The 16116-nt window shown below is 45.7% G+C and overlaps 1 protein-coding gene across 3 annotated transcripts in view; it reads left to right on the plus strand.

Moving 5' to 3' along the window:
* Window positions 1-16116, plus strand: part of KIAA0930 (KIAA0930 ortholog) — a 363359-nt gene that overhangs the window by 283660 nt on the left and 63583 nt on the right. For all 3 annotated transcript variants that reach the window (XM_029600062.1, XM_029600060.1, XM_029600061.1), the window contains one exon: window positions 118-195. In XM_029600062.1, the coding sequence (XP_029455922.1) occupies window positions 118-195 (78 nt within the window). The remainder of the gene's footprint in view (window positions 1-117; window positions 196-16116) is intronic.

The raw sequence follows: 16116 nt of genomic DNA on the forward strand, positions 1-16116 counted from the left end.
ACTTAATTTTCAAGTTAATGAATTAATATTTATCTGAAGAACCCCTTCTAAACTAGCATAACCAGTACATTTCAGAAACTGAGACATGGGGCCTATTACTGTGTTCCTTTCTTGCAGTTGGATTACATGGTGACCTGTGCAGTGTGCACCCGGTCAGACGGAGGTGACATTCACATTCACAAAAAAAAATCTCAGGTGAGTGCAAGGATTCCTGTCCTACATTTTGTAAAGCTTTTTTTTTTTTTTTTTAATAGTACCCTTTTCTGAGCCCCTTGGAATAAAATTGTTCTCTTGGCAATTTGTTGGAAAAGTTACGCCTGCCCAGCTGGCTGCCAGCACGCCATGTTCCGGTCTGGGGGCTGGTTCAGAGGCCGCGGCCATGCCCTCAGAACACCCCCGGGGCCGGCACCATGCCCCCCGGAATGCCCCCGAATGTCACACCGCCCCCCCCGACACGCCCCCCTAGCAAAGCCCCGGGACTTACACACGTTCCGGGGCTTGCGCGCACGGCCGAGCTTATTCAACATAGGCTCGGTGTGCGCAGGGGGAGGTTGGGGCAGGTTTTCGGGGGGTATGCGCGTATCTTACACTCGTACCCTTTTGAAAATCTGCCCGGTCTGTAGAGTTGATGGAAAATTCCAATTTTGACTTAAAAATATAGGTGCGAGGGCGCTGTTGAACACATGTAAATGGACGTATGAGCTTTGAGCTCCCGCTCTGAACCCCACTTTTTCGCATTAAAATTTGCTTAAATCTCATTTTATTATTCTTAAATGGCTACCAGAACCAGGACGCAGATATCGGAATGGCGACTAAGCGGAAGACTGGTGATTTAAAGTCTTATGGCTTTCAGAAACGGACACAAGAATTGCTGCCCATAGCAGACGTACAGGCCGCTGGAACTGATGGATCTAAGGAAGAAATGAACATCGGGGACGATTAAAATGATTCAGGTACCATGCATACTATTCAAGACATCCCTACCAGAGATGAAATTCGTGGATGGTTTTCGGAGCTGCGCGCAGACCTCAGTCAACACAAAAGCGAAATACTCGCCTCTATGGAAGAACTCAAGGAAGATATGGCGCAGCTGGGAAATAGAGTAGATGAGTTAGAGCAGCGTGCCGAGGGCCAGGCGATCAATATGGCGACCTATAATACCCATCACCAGCAACTGTTGACTGAAAATCAGCTATTCAAGAGAAGCTGGCAGACCTAGAAAACCACTCTAGGCGGAACAATCTTAGGATACGGGGACTCCCCGAGACCGATACGTATAAAGACCCGTTTGAAGTTGCAAAGAAAATTTGTACCTTTTTCCTCACTAAAGCTGTCCCAGAACAACTCGCAGAGACAGCCGAACATCCACCAATAATCAAAATTGAGCGCACTCACAGAGCGCTAAGTCCCAGAGCGGACAATAAAGCGTGGGATAGTTTTTTGCCTACAAAGCTTCCAACAGAAATCTACCATATATGATATCTCACGGAAACAGCCCACGTGCCAGTGGGACGACCATAATATCGCTATTTTTCAAGACTTAGCTCCGTCCACCTTGAAGAAACGCTACGACATGCGTGACGTCACCAAGGCCTTGAGTGGCGCCCATATTCGCTACTGCTGGACTTTCCCCTTCGGTCTCTATTTTTCCGTACAAGGAGTCTTGCATCATGTCAAAAATCTTGCGGAAGCAGTAGAGGCCTTCGAAACCGCAGGCCCTCCCGGTCACGTTCGCTCCGTTGGCGAACTCCATGTCACTCCCTCCACACGATACTCACTCACGCTGGCAGCGCGCAGCAGAAGGCCGTCAGACTGCAGCATCAACCACAAGAGACTACATCCTCGGACCAGGGTTGAACTGACCAGTGAAGTACCAGGTGCGGTAAATAATCCTTTAAAAACTGGATCTATTCTCATCTGTAAGCTGGGTGGATGCCAGCTTCCTACTACCAGATGTTCCGAGGGAGCGGTTTCTCTCTAGCCTCAGTTTGCAATATGATATTTCTTAAGCGCTCCTTAGTATCTAGATAAATCTGGACTTGATAGGTCTGGCCTATTGTTACTTTCATGAGACTAAGTTGGGGTGTTCATAGTGGGGATCGATATAGTAACATGTTCCTCTCAACTCTTGCCCATGCCCCCATGGGAAAGATTTTCTGCCAAGTTAGTGGGGCGGAATTCGGAAAAAAAGGGGGGTTCTTTACCAAACGTTTTGCTAGTTTGTTTATTGATCCACTGTGTATAGTGTGGCTCCTTACTTTTATAATCATGGCTATGTATTTTTGCACTGGGGGTAGGGAGGTATATCGCATTGATGATGGTTAGAATGTTATCTTTGAATGTCAAGGGACTGCAGACTCTCAAAAAATGCTATCTTTTATTTCAAGACCTAAATGCCCTACACGTAGACATGGCTCTCCTTCAAGAGACACACTTAAAGCCTAGGTATGAGAGACTGCTTATTCATAAAATTATCCGACGCAATTTTTTGCGTCCAGCTCCAACAGGGCCAAATACACTGGAGTGGCCATCTTACTCTCTGCTAACATTGTTCATGAAGTCATACACCAATACGCTGACCCTGGAGGTAGACTCTTGATACTAACTATACGTGTAGTACCACCACATTTACAATAGTTAATGTGTATGCCCCAAACATTGATCAGACACTATTTCTGAAGCAACTAGAAAACAGATTGTCTACTCATCCTGACCAACATTTAATAATAGGTGGTGACTTCATTTTAACTCTAAAACCCGATCTTGACAACTCACGTGTGGGAGCCCCAACAGTGGTGGCAGCGCGCCGGTCACTTATACACCTTATGGAAGACCTAAGTGTGGTAGACGTATGGTGCCAAAGATATCCTCGCTCTCGCCAATATACATATATCATGCTCCTTCCACCTACAAACGCATCGACTACCTATTGGTGGACAAAAGTATCCAAAACAATATATTGTGAGTGGAAATAGAGCCAGTCACTTGGTCGGATCACGCCCCAGTATGTTTGGATTTAAAAATTCCGGATATGTTCCGAGGCACCCAATATTGGAGGCTGAATGAATCTCTCTTGGAGGACACTGATTTTGTTGCAAAAGTTGAACGCTCATTGAAGGATTTCTTTCACAATCAGAATAACACAGAATCCGGCCACACTATGATATGGGAATGCTCAAAAGCGTACACTAGGGGAGAGATTATTTCTAGGGCATCCTATTGCAAAAAAATAAAAACAGAAGAAAGGTCTCGTCTTTCCACGGCTATCAAGGATTTGTCTCGCCAACATATGTTAACGTCTTCCCCCGTGGTCCTGAAGCAGCTGACAGTAGCTCGACAAGAATTGCAGTTGTTACATGCCCTGAACATCACGAAACAAGCTTATTTCGAAGGTACCAATAAAGCAGGACGGATGCTAGCGCGTCGCCTTAAGTGCACGATTCTCCATAGTAGTATTGCTAAAATTAAAAATGATAGAGGCGACTTAGTAACACAAACCGCAGATATCAGCCGATGTTTTACTACATTCTATGCTGCCCTATATACTGCTCACACTGACATTACAACCTCTGCAATTGATAATTATCTGGATAAGGCTCCTGTCCCTTCGCTGACTCTCTCTCAACGGACTACCTTAGACAGACCAATATCCCTTCTAGAAGTACAATTAGCAATCAAATCTCTCAAACCGGGCAAGGCGCCAGGCTTGGATGGGCTGTCTAATAAATACTATAAAACCTTTTCTGGAGTCTTACCACCTATCTTGATTGACACATTTAATGCATTACGAGACGGAAAGATGCTAGGACCTCACTCCAACACCGCCGGCATCTCTGTAATTGCCAAGCCTGGCAAGGACCCTACTTTATGTGGGTCTTATCATCCCATCTCTTTAATCAACCTTGATCTTAGATTACTAGCAAGTATACTAGCGGAACGGCATAATCAAATACTCCCAGGACTGGTGCACCATGACCAGGCAGGATTTATACCTGGTAAATCAGCCTCCGATAATGTACGCCGAACCGTAGATCTCCTCTGGTGGGTCAAGCGAGAAAACATCCCCAGCGTCCTACTGATGGTTGACGCAGAAAAAGCATTCGATATGGTGCACTGGCCATTCTTGTTTCACACTCTTAGCAAAATGGGCTTTGGGGACCATTTTGTGAATTGGATACAACAACTGTACCATCAACCCACTGCACAAGTGAAAGTCAACTGTGGATATGGCTCTAAATTCTCTATAGCACGAGGTACGCACCAAAGATGTCCCCTCTCCCCCTTGCTTTTTGCCCTTTTCCTTGAACCCTTCACCTCTACCATTCAAAGGAACGATCATGTCCACGTTATTCGTCTTGGACAGCGACATTACAAAATGACTCTTTTTGCAGACAATATCCTTTTTACTCTTACCCATCCGCAAACCTCGCTTCCAGCAGCCTTGGAAGCAATTCAACACTTCAGTTCTGTCTCTGGTTTCAAGGTAAACCTTGAAAAATCTGAAATTCTCAATGTCAACGTGCCTGACCAGGAAGCGCACTTCCTAAAATTGTCACTCCTGTTTCGATGGACGACCAAACCTATCAAATATTTGGGTATATACCTCAATGCGGATGTTACCAAGTTGCATTCTCTGAACTATTTACCACTACTTAAGACCACTGATGACGATTTACTTCGCTGGTATCATGACTCACATTCATGGCTAGGCCAAATAGCCATTATTAAGATGAATATACTCCCACGACTGTTATATCTCTTTATAACGCTACCCATTTTCCTTTCCACCGGTTTCCTGCAGTCAACCCAATGGAAGTTATTCGCTTTTATCTGGAGGAAAAGATCACCCAGGATTGCACAATCAGTTCTATATCGCTCCAGAGATCACGGGGGGATGAGCATCCCAAATCTGGAATGGTACTACGCTGCTTCCCAATTGAAGGTGATACTTCACATCCATAATTGCCGAGAACACCCAGCCCCCTGGCAGTCGATTGAACAACACTTTCTAGGGGAGATGCCCATCACAGCGCTTTTCTGGCAGCCTAACCATACCTGGCGACCAATTCTTAATCTTCCATCTACGCTCCAAACTACCTTACGGATTTGGTCCCATTGGAAGGTGAAATTGGTGGGACCTACTCCTTATCACCAATCTTCTACATTGTTTCATAATTTCCAATTCCCGGCGGGCCTCCCCAGGTGAGCTTTTCAATCCTGGAAGTCTCAGAACCTTATAACTATCGGTTCATGGCTAACCCAAGGACAGATTTTATCTTTTTCTACTATTGTCCAGGAAACCGAAGTTTCCCCATCTTCTTTTCTCGAATATGCACAAGTAGCCCATTTCCTCAGATCCTTACTTTCCTCCTCCCAAATAGACGTAACCAAGTCTGTATTTGAAACATACTGTATGCAGAGACAGGCTGTTAAAGGTGCAATCTCCAAACTGTATAAACTTATTCTGGGCCCCCAAACTACCAAGCTCGAATCATCACTTTCCTGGGAAAAGGAACTTAATTTACAATGGGATCTGGCAGACTGGGAAGACCTATTTGCAATAGCGCGGAAAACCTCCATTTCCGCTCAGCTTCAGGAACAATGCCTAAAAATTCTTTATCGATGGCATTATGTGCCCACCCATATGCACCAAATGTATGCTTACCTATCGAATACATGCTGGCGCCTTTGTGGGCAAGAAGGCACTTACATACACATTTGGTGAAACTGTCCAGTAGTCACCCCCTATTGGGCACAAATAGAGGCCTGGATTGCCAACATCGCAGGGTGGGCGATCACTGCATCCTCAACTAACTTACTTCTAGGAGTACCTATTAGAGATGTGAATCGTGTCCTCGATCGTCTTAACGATCGATTTCGGCTGGGAGGGGGAGGGAATCGTATCGTCGCCGTTTGGGTGTTTAGAGTATCGTGAAAATCGTTAAAATCGTGAACCGGCACACTAAAACCCCCTAAAACCCACCCCCGACCCTTTAAATTAAATCCCCCACCCTCCCGAACCCCTCCAAATGCCTTAAATTACCTGGGGGTCCAGCGGCGGTCCGTAGCTAAATCGGGGGAAGGGGGAGGGCAGGAAAACCGGCACACTAAAACACCCTAAAACCCACCCCCGACCCTTTAAATTAAATCCCCCACCCTCCCGAACCCCCCCCCAAATGCCTTAAATTACCTGGGGGTCCAGCGGTGGTCCAGAACAGTATCCTGCAATTGAATCGTGTTGTCTTCAGCCGGCGCCATTCTGCGCCGCCATTTTGCAAAATGGTGGCGCAAAATGGCGGCGGCCATAGACCAACACGATTCGACTGCAGGAGGTCGTTCCGGACCCCCGCTGGACTTTTGGCAAGTCTTGTGGGGGTCAGGAGGCCACCCAAGCTGGCCAAAAGTCCCTGGGGGTCCAGCGGGGGTCCGGGAGCGATCTCCTGCCGCGAATCGTTTTCCGTACGGAAAATGGTGCCGGCAGGAGATCGACTGCAGGAGGTCGTTCAGCGGGGGTCCGGAACCCCCGCTGAACGACCTCCTGCAGTCGATCTCCTGCCGGCTCCATTTTCCGTACAGAAAATGGCGCCGGCATACACGTATGGCCGGAGCCATTTTCTGTACGGAAAACGATTCGCGGCAGGAAATCGCTCCCAGACCCCCAGGGACTTTTTGCCAGCTTGGGGGGGCCTCCTGACCCCCACAAGACTTGCCAAAAGTCCAGCGGGGGTCCGGAACGACCTCCTGCAGTCGAATCGTGTTGGTCTATGGCCGCCGCCATTTTGCGCCGCCATTTTGCAAAATGGCGCAGAATGGCGCCGGCTGAAGACAACACGATTCAATTGCAGGAGGCCGTTCCGGACCGCCGTTGGACCCCCAGGTAATTTAAGGCATTTGGGGGGGTTCGGGAGGGTGGGGGATTTAATTTAAAGGGTTGGGGGTGGGTTTTAGGGGGTTTTAGTGTGCCAGTTTTCCTGCCCTCCCCCTTTCCCCCGATTTACGATTTTTTGACGATAAATCGGGGGAATTGGTATTGTATCGTGGCCCTAACGATTTTTGACGATTTAAAATATATCGGACGATATTTTAAATCGTCAAAAAACGATTCACATCCCTAGTACCTATAGAGGGTTTATCGACACCCACCCAGCGTCTATGTCAACAAATCTATACTGTAACTCGAGTGGCGCTGGCCTGCCATTGACGGACTCCTCATCTTCCAAAACAGAAGATACTTATACAATGTTTTACACCACCTACAAGATCTGGAGCGTCTTACTGCCATACGCCACAAACTAATGTCTACGTTCCACGCAGTCTGGGCACCTTTCAACTCTTGGTATCAAAACCATAACCCTCTAGCTGAGTCTGACTAGTCACCTTGACATTCATGTTTACTCATGTTTTGTTTGAATTAATGCCATAAGTCTTATACCCCTGCGGTTTAGCCATGTCACGCTTTCTTACCTTAGTGGAGAATTGTTGCCACATTCGATATTATTGTTATTGCTGTTATTTTGATAGCATATTACGTGTTTGGTAAAGAGAGGGGGAGGGATTGTATCTTGTATTCAATATTCAATTTAAAATGTTTGAAAACTATATGGCAAAATCACCTGTTTGTATATCGTTTCTTGGATTACACTTTTGCTAATAAAAGCTTTAAATACAAAAAAAAAAAATATATATAGGTGCCATGGAGGTCCTTGAGAATAAATCAGGTAAATAAAACTGTTTGCCTGCAACAGATAGGACAGTGTATAGAAGAGTTTTATCATACAAAATCCTTAGATGATACAATTCTGATGTAAAGTGAGATGACTCTTGCTAACCATATCCTCTATTTGGTAGCTAATGGAAAACTGTAAGCAAATACATATAATTATAAAAGCTGCACTCATTAAAGGAATTAGAAAACATCTACAGAAAGCATTTTCCATGCTTTTTTCTTAACTAAATAAGGATTCATTTTATATCATAGTTTTATATGAAATTTATTATTTTTTGTAAATAACTTTTTATTGTCTTCAATATACAAATAACAATCAATGGAAGTAAAGTGGTATATAAAGCTAGCAAATTTCCATTTCAAAACATCATAATATACAAAGTCGTTGACATTGCAATTCAATTGGACTGCTATTAATCGTCCAGCAATCGGAATCAGAATACATAAGAGGACAGAGCAATACATATCACCCTATCATTGAACTAGAGCTTATCCCCCCTTCCCCCACCCCTCATACCAAAAAGAGCCCTTCATATAACAGATGTTGCAGAGAAGTTAGAACAGAATATATGGTAGAAGAGAAGCCATAATCTATAAAACAGTATCAACAGAGGCTACTGAAGAAGACATTAATCCTGTGATCCAACTTGTTTGGCCTTCCATGCTACAAAAGGAGCCCAAGCTTTCTTAAATTTTAACATCATATGATTCTTTTTCACAGCTAATTTACATAGACTATGTTGCTATCCCGGGTCGGCCCCGGGATCGGCGCCTACCCGTTCGCAGCTCCGGCACCAGCCCGCGCTCCCCGGGCCTCCAGGGACCTCCACCTTCGCGGCCCTGACATCGGCCTATCTCTCTTGGGCCTGCAGACCCCTCTACCGCCGCGTTTCTGCCCTGCCGGAGCAGCCGGCGTTCCTCGGCGGCTGGCCCCGCCCCCTAGACGCACGCGCGCGTCTCAGTCTTTAATTTAAAGGGGCCAGCGCGGGAAAATGCTGGGTCTGCCTCCGATGACGTCAGACGCTGCAGGGCTATTTAAGCCCTGCAGCTGCTCCTCTTCAGCGCCTTGCAACGAGGTTCCCAGGTATTCCTGTCTCCAGTTGCTGTGTTCCTGTATCGTTTGGCTTCTGCTTGGCTTCTGACCCCGGACCGGCTTACGTTGATTCCCTGGCTTCTGACCCCGGACCGGCTTACGTTGACTCTTTGGCTCCTGACCTCGGACTGGCCTACGGTGATCCCTTGGTTCCTGACTCTGGACTGGCGAGCGACGACCCTCCGGCACTTAACCTTGGACTCCATCTGACTCTGCCCCTGCGGGCCCTCCTATGTCCCAGCGGCCGGGTTCCTACGGGCTCCTCCTGGGAGGACTCCGGCTTCCAGGGTGAATCTCCTAAGTCCCAGCGGCCGAACTCCTACGAGCTCCTCTCGGAGGAGGATTGGCTTCCAGGGCGAAGATCTTCCCACCACCGCGCCAGCTCCATCGTCTCATCCTTCCTCGCCAAGGCCCTTGGTCGCATAGGGCTTCCAGAGTCACTCCTTCGGCCATCCATGAGTCTGTCCTTGCCGCCTCCCGGTCGGGACCACTGCTGCAACCTCCTTCAGCAACTCATCCTTCGGTTCCGATCGGCCCAAGGGTCCACGAATCCGACAGACTATAGATAGTGTCTATGCAATAGAAAATATTAACCACTCTAGGGACAGTGGATAATTTCCAATGACACACTAACTCACTTCTGGCAGCGATCAATATCTGCTGTGCTAATAACCAGAGAATTCCCTCTTGATGAATCTTGGGTATATTCAATAGAGCAATTTTGGGAGAAAATGGGAGATCCAGCTTAGTGACCTCATTAAGAAAGGAAATTAACTCCCTCCAAAAGCTAGAGATGATGGTGCATTCCCACTAGAGATGGAAATAAGATCCCAAGGAGCCAAGCCCTTCCAACCCAAATTGATAAAATCTTTTCCAAGGTTTTCAATCTGCTCAGGAGTCAGTACTATCTCATCATAACCTTGTAGCTATTCTCTGTTTGGCTGAGATTGAGTTTTTCCTTGTAAATAAAAAGGCTGTATCCCATTCAGCCTGTTATCTCAACTCCCAAATCCTTTCCCCAAGCTGTCTTATAACCCAGCTGGTCATGGTGCCCCTTACTGAGAAGGCCATACAGCTTAGGAAGAACCCCAGTCAATGAAATAGACTTAGTTTTTGGATACTTGCCAGGTTTCTTATGGCCTGAATTGGCCACTGTTGGAAACAGGATGCTGGGCTTGATGGACCCTTGGTCTGACCCAGTATGGCATGTTCTTATGTTCTAATGTATGAGCATTGTCCCATAAGCTCTCAAAAAATGTTTTCCCTAAGGATAAATCCCTTCTAAGCGAGGGCAGTCACAAAAAATGGGCTACCTGTAAGTACAAAAAAATTCATTTTCTCAAAATATTTCCCACCCCACTTTACCAAAGAAATAACATTTAGAGCTCCAAAAATGAGCCAGGTGGTTAAAACATATATCCGACCACCAGTGGTAGAGTCTCATATCAAGGCCAGGCTGGAAATCTAATGAATGATAGAATGAGGTACTGAAGAAATATCTACTATGCCCCATCAAATAAGTATGCCACAGTGCCCAGATCTTTAAAGTGAGAGCAGTAGTTGGAGCCATTTTTAAAAGGGGCCTCCAAATCTTTTTACGTTGCCAAATTATTGCCCAGATGGGCATAGTACCCAAAAGAGACTGTTCCAAAGTTGCCCATTGCTTATGCTTACCTGTTCTGTTCCAGTCTATAATAGCCTTCAGTTGAGCAGCTGAGGTTCGGCACCCCCCAGCCCTCTTCTCTCTTTAGATCAAAACAAGACCTTTCTGGTGACTCTTGGTGGGCTTTTCCTTCAAATAAAAAAAAATATGCTTTTGCCACAATTTGGGGAGGAGGTTGTAGAGAAAAATTGAGTGAATTTGAAAAAGCCAAATAATGGGAGGATATTCATTTTAATCGTGGCTATTCTCCCAAGCCAGGAGAGAGTCTATCCCACAACTCTGTCATGTGTTGTTTTATTAAAAAGTGGAATATAATTTAAATCTAGCAAGTCCTCCAAAGAATTACCCAGTTGTATCCCTAAATATTTAATTTGCTGCTTAGCCCACTTATAGGGAAAAACCCTTTCCAAAACATTCAACCCGTCACATGTCACTGTCAGATTCAATATTTCAGATTTATCCAGATTTAGTTTAAACCCAGAAACTTTTCCAAACTGAGACAACTCACAAATGGCACCGGATAAGGATCATAAGGATCAATTAAGGTTAATAAAATGTAATCAGCAAATAAAGAAATTTATAATTTATCCCTCCAATCAAAGCTTCCTGGATACTTCCATTGAATCGAACCTGGATAGCCAAGGGTTCCAAAAAAGAACAAAACACAATGCGCCAGATCTTAAAATCTACGTCCGATTTTATAACATGCGTGAGCTGCCGCGCACGTGTTATAAAATCCGGGCTCGGAGCACGCCCCCGAGCTGCCGCCACACCCCCAGCCATGCCCCCGGACCACCCCTTTTTGAAAGCCCTGGGACATACGTGCGTCCCAGGGCTTGCGCGCACCGACGAGCCTATGCAAAATAGGCGCACCGGCGCGCAGGGCTTTTAAAATCTGCCCCATTGTTGGTAGCCATTCAGCCCGGAATGAATCCAGCCTGATTAGAATGAATCAGCCCCGCAATTATCCTGTTGAGACGGTTTGTCAGGATCTTAGCCAAAATGTTTAAATCAATATTTAATAGGGAAATGGGCCTGTAGGAGCCGCACACAGAAGGATCCTCTACCAGGTTTAGCAAGGATAGATATACCTGCTATATTAGCACCTGCAAAAAAAAACTCTCCTTCCCTTAGAGATTTAAATAAACTTACTAAAGGGGCCAATAAAATTGTAGGAAATTGTTTATAAAATCTTCGGTAAACCCATCTAAACCCGGTGTTGTGGAGTGCTAGGAGAGCGGTCTGCTTACCGGGAGATGTGTTCTTGAGCCACGGCTCAACCCCAAAGGAACTCCGAAGAGGTGCTGCGGTAGGCGAGGCATGCCCGAGCATGGGTTGAACAGGAGCGAGGCTGGACTGAAGACTGGAGATACTGACCCTCCTCCGGACCTGCACACTTTGGAAGACCAACAACGCAATGGTGGTCTTATGAACAGTCCTCCGACCGTTCCAAGCCCTTTCGGACCTGCCGCAGGGTACGGCAAGAAGCGGCAGGCTGGATGGAGGCCATGGTAGCGAAGACCGGAACATGGAGATTCAGACAAGACTCAGGGACGAGGTACTTGGATGCACAGACGTAGACTCAGGCACAGACGTAGACTCAGGAACGAGGTACTTGGATGCACAGACGAGACTTCGGGGTATATGGACAGTGGCGTGATCCCTCAGGGCGCCCTACTCAGCCAGTACTACTGGTCTGGTCACAGACCACCCTATCCTACATTTGCGGGAGTGGGACCAGCGCAGGAAGGAACGAGGTACTTGGCTTTTGGAAGACTCAGGAACAAGGTACTTGGCTTTCGGAAGACTCAGGAACAAGGTACAAGGCTTGCATCATGAAGCACCATACTCAGCCCGCCCGTGGGGCTGGTTGCGGACCACGACATGGCTTGCCGAGGGGTACCAAGCTTGCAGAAGACTGAGGAACAAGGAACCAGAGGTTCAGGAGAGCAAGACAGAATCACGGACTTCTGGATCAGGAGAAGCAACATCAGGGCTGGGTCACGGACATCAGGAACAAATATCTGGACTGGAACACAGATACTGGATCAGGAGACAGACCTTAGGGTTGGAACACGGACATCTGGAACAGCAGGTGAACATCAGGACTGGAACGAAGACAATAGGACAAAATGAGGAGTTCCAACGAAGAACAAGAAACACAGGACCTTGAAGTGCTGGAACAAGGACGACTCCAGGAGCGAAGGACAGCAGGATCTCAGGAGTGACCAACTCCTTGCGAAGGCAAAGCTGGAATGGACGCTGAGCCCTTTTGTAGGGCTGAAGAGGACAACGCCCAGGAAGGGGTCAGCAGAGGGCCACACCTGGCTGGCCCTTGAAAAGGAGGAGAGAGGCACGCACCCGCGCCTAAGGAGAGCTGGATGAAGAGAGCTGGAAGCTGGTGGCATCCTCAGCCACGTGGAAGGCCCAAGGAAGCCAAGCAGGCAGCGGAGCAGCCCTGCTCAGAAGCTGGAGAGATGGCAGGCTGCAGGAGCGGCTCCCAGCCACGAAGACTGAAGCAGGAAGGCAGGAGAGAAGAAAGGCTGGTTACAGTCAGAGCAGAGAGCTGCAGGCACCGGCAGGGACAGCCTCCTTGCCGGTCAAGGACCCGGGCTGAAGCAGGCACCGGCAGGGATGGTCTCCCTGTCTGCTGAAGACCTCGTGAGAGTTTCAGCACGTCGGGGGAGAGCCGGAGCGGCAGCGGAGGTTCCAGCCTCACTGAAGAGCTCCCGGCAGCCCGACCCTGCCCGACCTGTGGTCCTGCCCGCGCTCCTCGCGGGCAGGACCACAACACCTGGGGCCTTATTAAGTTTCAAATCCTTAATAACTTGTAAAATCTCAAACCCTGTAATTTCCTGATCTAACATTTTCTTATGCTCATCTGATAGGGAGGGAACCTCAATGCTTTGAAAAAATGTTTTCAATGTCTGATCCCCCAATAGTTATATCCTCATTATAAAGATCCTTATAGAAATGCAGGAAATGGGAATGAATCTGGAAAGACAGTTATCATTCCCTTATGATCTTTAATTTTAGAAATTTGTGCTTGTGAAATCCTCTTTTTAGCTTATGCACCAACAACCTACTCGCCTGGTTTCCTTATTCAAAATTTTCTTTTTTAGCCAACAGTAACTGAAAAGGAATTTTGAAAAAATCCAACTCTCTAAGCTCTTCCCTGAGCTTTATAATTTTAGAATAGAGGCCTTGTGAGTTCTTTTATGGGTGGTTTCAAGAGTGGCCATTTTAGCAGTTAAGGAATCTCTTTGCCTGTCTTTCTTTTTTTCACATAAACTCTGGAAATGAGTTTTCCTCTTACCATCGCTTTAAAAAAAGTCCCAGAACAGAGAAGGGGACATATCCTCTGAATTATTATCCTCCATATAATTATTGATCTCCTCGGAAAGTTGAGAGCAGAAGGACTCATCAGTTAATGAGTCATTAAGTTTCCAAAGTTCTTTTTGGAATCCAAGTTAGAAATAATCAAATCTAACCCACGTGATCATTGCAGTATCTGTGCTTGTAACCTGATTCATCAACAGATTTTCTACTAGAAAGAAATCAATACGAGAATATGAATTATGGGGAGAAGAGTAAAAGGTGTAATTGCGAGCCGAAAGATATGTGTCTCCAAAAATCAACCAAGTGCCAATTAGAAATAAGGAAGTTAAGCTGTTTCCTGCTAAATCTGGAAACTGCCCCCTCGTAGCTGAATTATCTACTGAAGGAACTCTGGTAATATTGAAATCTCCAGCAACTATTAAGTGGTCCACCGTTAAAGTAGCAAGTTTTCTCTCCAGGGACTGAAAAAAGGCCCCTGATTTGAATTCAGAGCATAAATGTTGACCAGAATATAAAGTACCTTCTCCACCTCCAATTGTACTGTAAATATACTCTCAGGATCTGAAAATTGTTATTTAACCTGGCAAGTAAAATATTTATGAATAACATATCACATACCTGTATATATGAATATTAATAAGATTTATTCATATCACATTTTATAACAAATAGTTTAAAAAGCTCTTATAACACCACAATACAATACAATGTAAAACATTACGTACATATTAGACATCAACACTCACTCTTCACATACATACTCCATACAATACATTAAGCATTTTTCTACAATTTTTAGCTTAAATATATTTAATTCAATTATCAAAAAAAATTTTTAGACACTCCCACAAATAACAAATTGCCCTTTACACAAAATTTCTCCACATTCCTGGTGGTATAATCCTTATATTTTTCATTCCTCTTCCAGAACTGGACCGAGGGGGTACATAATCAGCCTGGATCGCTGCCAGAAGCCTCCCTAAGCCCCCATCCCAAAAATTGTTTAAAGCAGATTTTAATAAACCAATATCAAATCCTCCAACCCCCGCCTGTTCCCCCAACATGAAATAAATCTAGATAAGATTGGAAGAACTATCATATAATCATTGCCGGAGTGCATCAACAACGCATAGTAATGCTACTACAATAAGAAAAAACACAAACAGGTTTGCCTGAAGTATGAGAGAGAACACAGAAGACCCACAAAAGTCCTCAACTGCCAGCATCTCTCGAGGAGGATAATTCTCCGGACAGGCGCTGGAGATTTTTGCCACCCTTGCCAACTCTTTGCTAGCTAGGGAAGTGTTCTTTCGGACCAGATTTAGTAGGTGCCTTCGTTACTACAGAGCTAACGGGCATGCCCGCATCTTTCAAAATGGCCACTGCATCTGATGCACTTTTTACCCACGATGTAATACCATTAATAATAAATGCAAGTCCACTAGGAAAAAGCCATCTGTATCTGATCACCTCTCAGCATAAAATTGCAGTAATCTCTTTATATTCAAATCGCTTATACAAAGTAATTGGTGACAAGTCTGTAAAAATCGCTATATTGTGGTCTTCGCAGGATCATGTTTGTTTTCTTGCTACTGTAAATGTTTTCTCTTTAATTGAAAAATCATGGAAGCAGGTGATTATGTCCCCATGATGATTCGGCATTAGGGTGCTAAGATCCCGATGAGCTCTATCTAGCAATATCTCAGTCTCAGCTCCTGTTTCCCCTGGGCTGAACCGTCATTCAGAATCAACTGACAAATACTCTGTATCACCTTTTTGCTTTTGCTGTAATCCAGCATCTCCGGCATGCTGTGGAACCGTAAATTGCCTCTTCGAGACCTGTTTGCCAGGTTTTCTGATTTCTCAGGAAATCTCTGAATTTTCCTTAGCCACATTTTTACAAGTGGTTTGCAGGTTTGTGATTTATTTTCAGCTTGCACTTCCAAACGAGTACCATGTTCATCGATTTGCCAATCTCAGACATCTCTTCCCGAAGGCCAGAGGTCATAGAAAATATTTCCCTTTTGTTTTCTTTCATTTCTCTATGAAGATCACAAAACCACTCTCTAATTTCTGAGCAGGTGGGTATTTCACTCACTGCTGAAGGTGACAATCGCCCCTCTAAAGCAGGTTTCAAATCTTGTGAAGTGAGGCCTACGGAGTCTGCCTGCTCGCCAGCCTCCTCCATGCCAGGGCGCAATTTGGAGTAAGGAATTTGCTTAAAATCCATCAATTCCTCCCTCCCCCCCGGTAGCCATTCTCACTCTTCTGTACTACTTCAGCAATATAATAGAA

This window comes from Rhinatrema bivittatum, chromosome 4 (assembly GCF_901001135.1).
Source record: "Rhinatrema bivittatum chromosome 4, aRhiBiv1.1, whole genome shotgun sequence".
Classification (NCBI taxonomy): Eukaryota; Metazoa; Chordata; class Amphibia; order Gymnophiona; family Rhinatrematidae; genus Rhinatrema; species Rhinatrema bivittatum.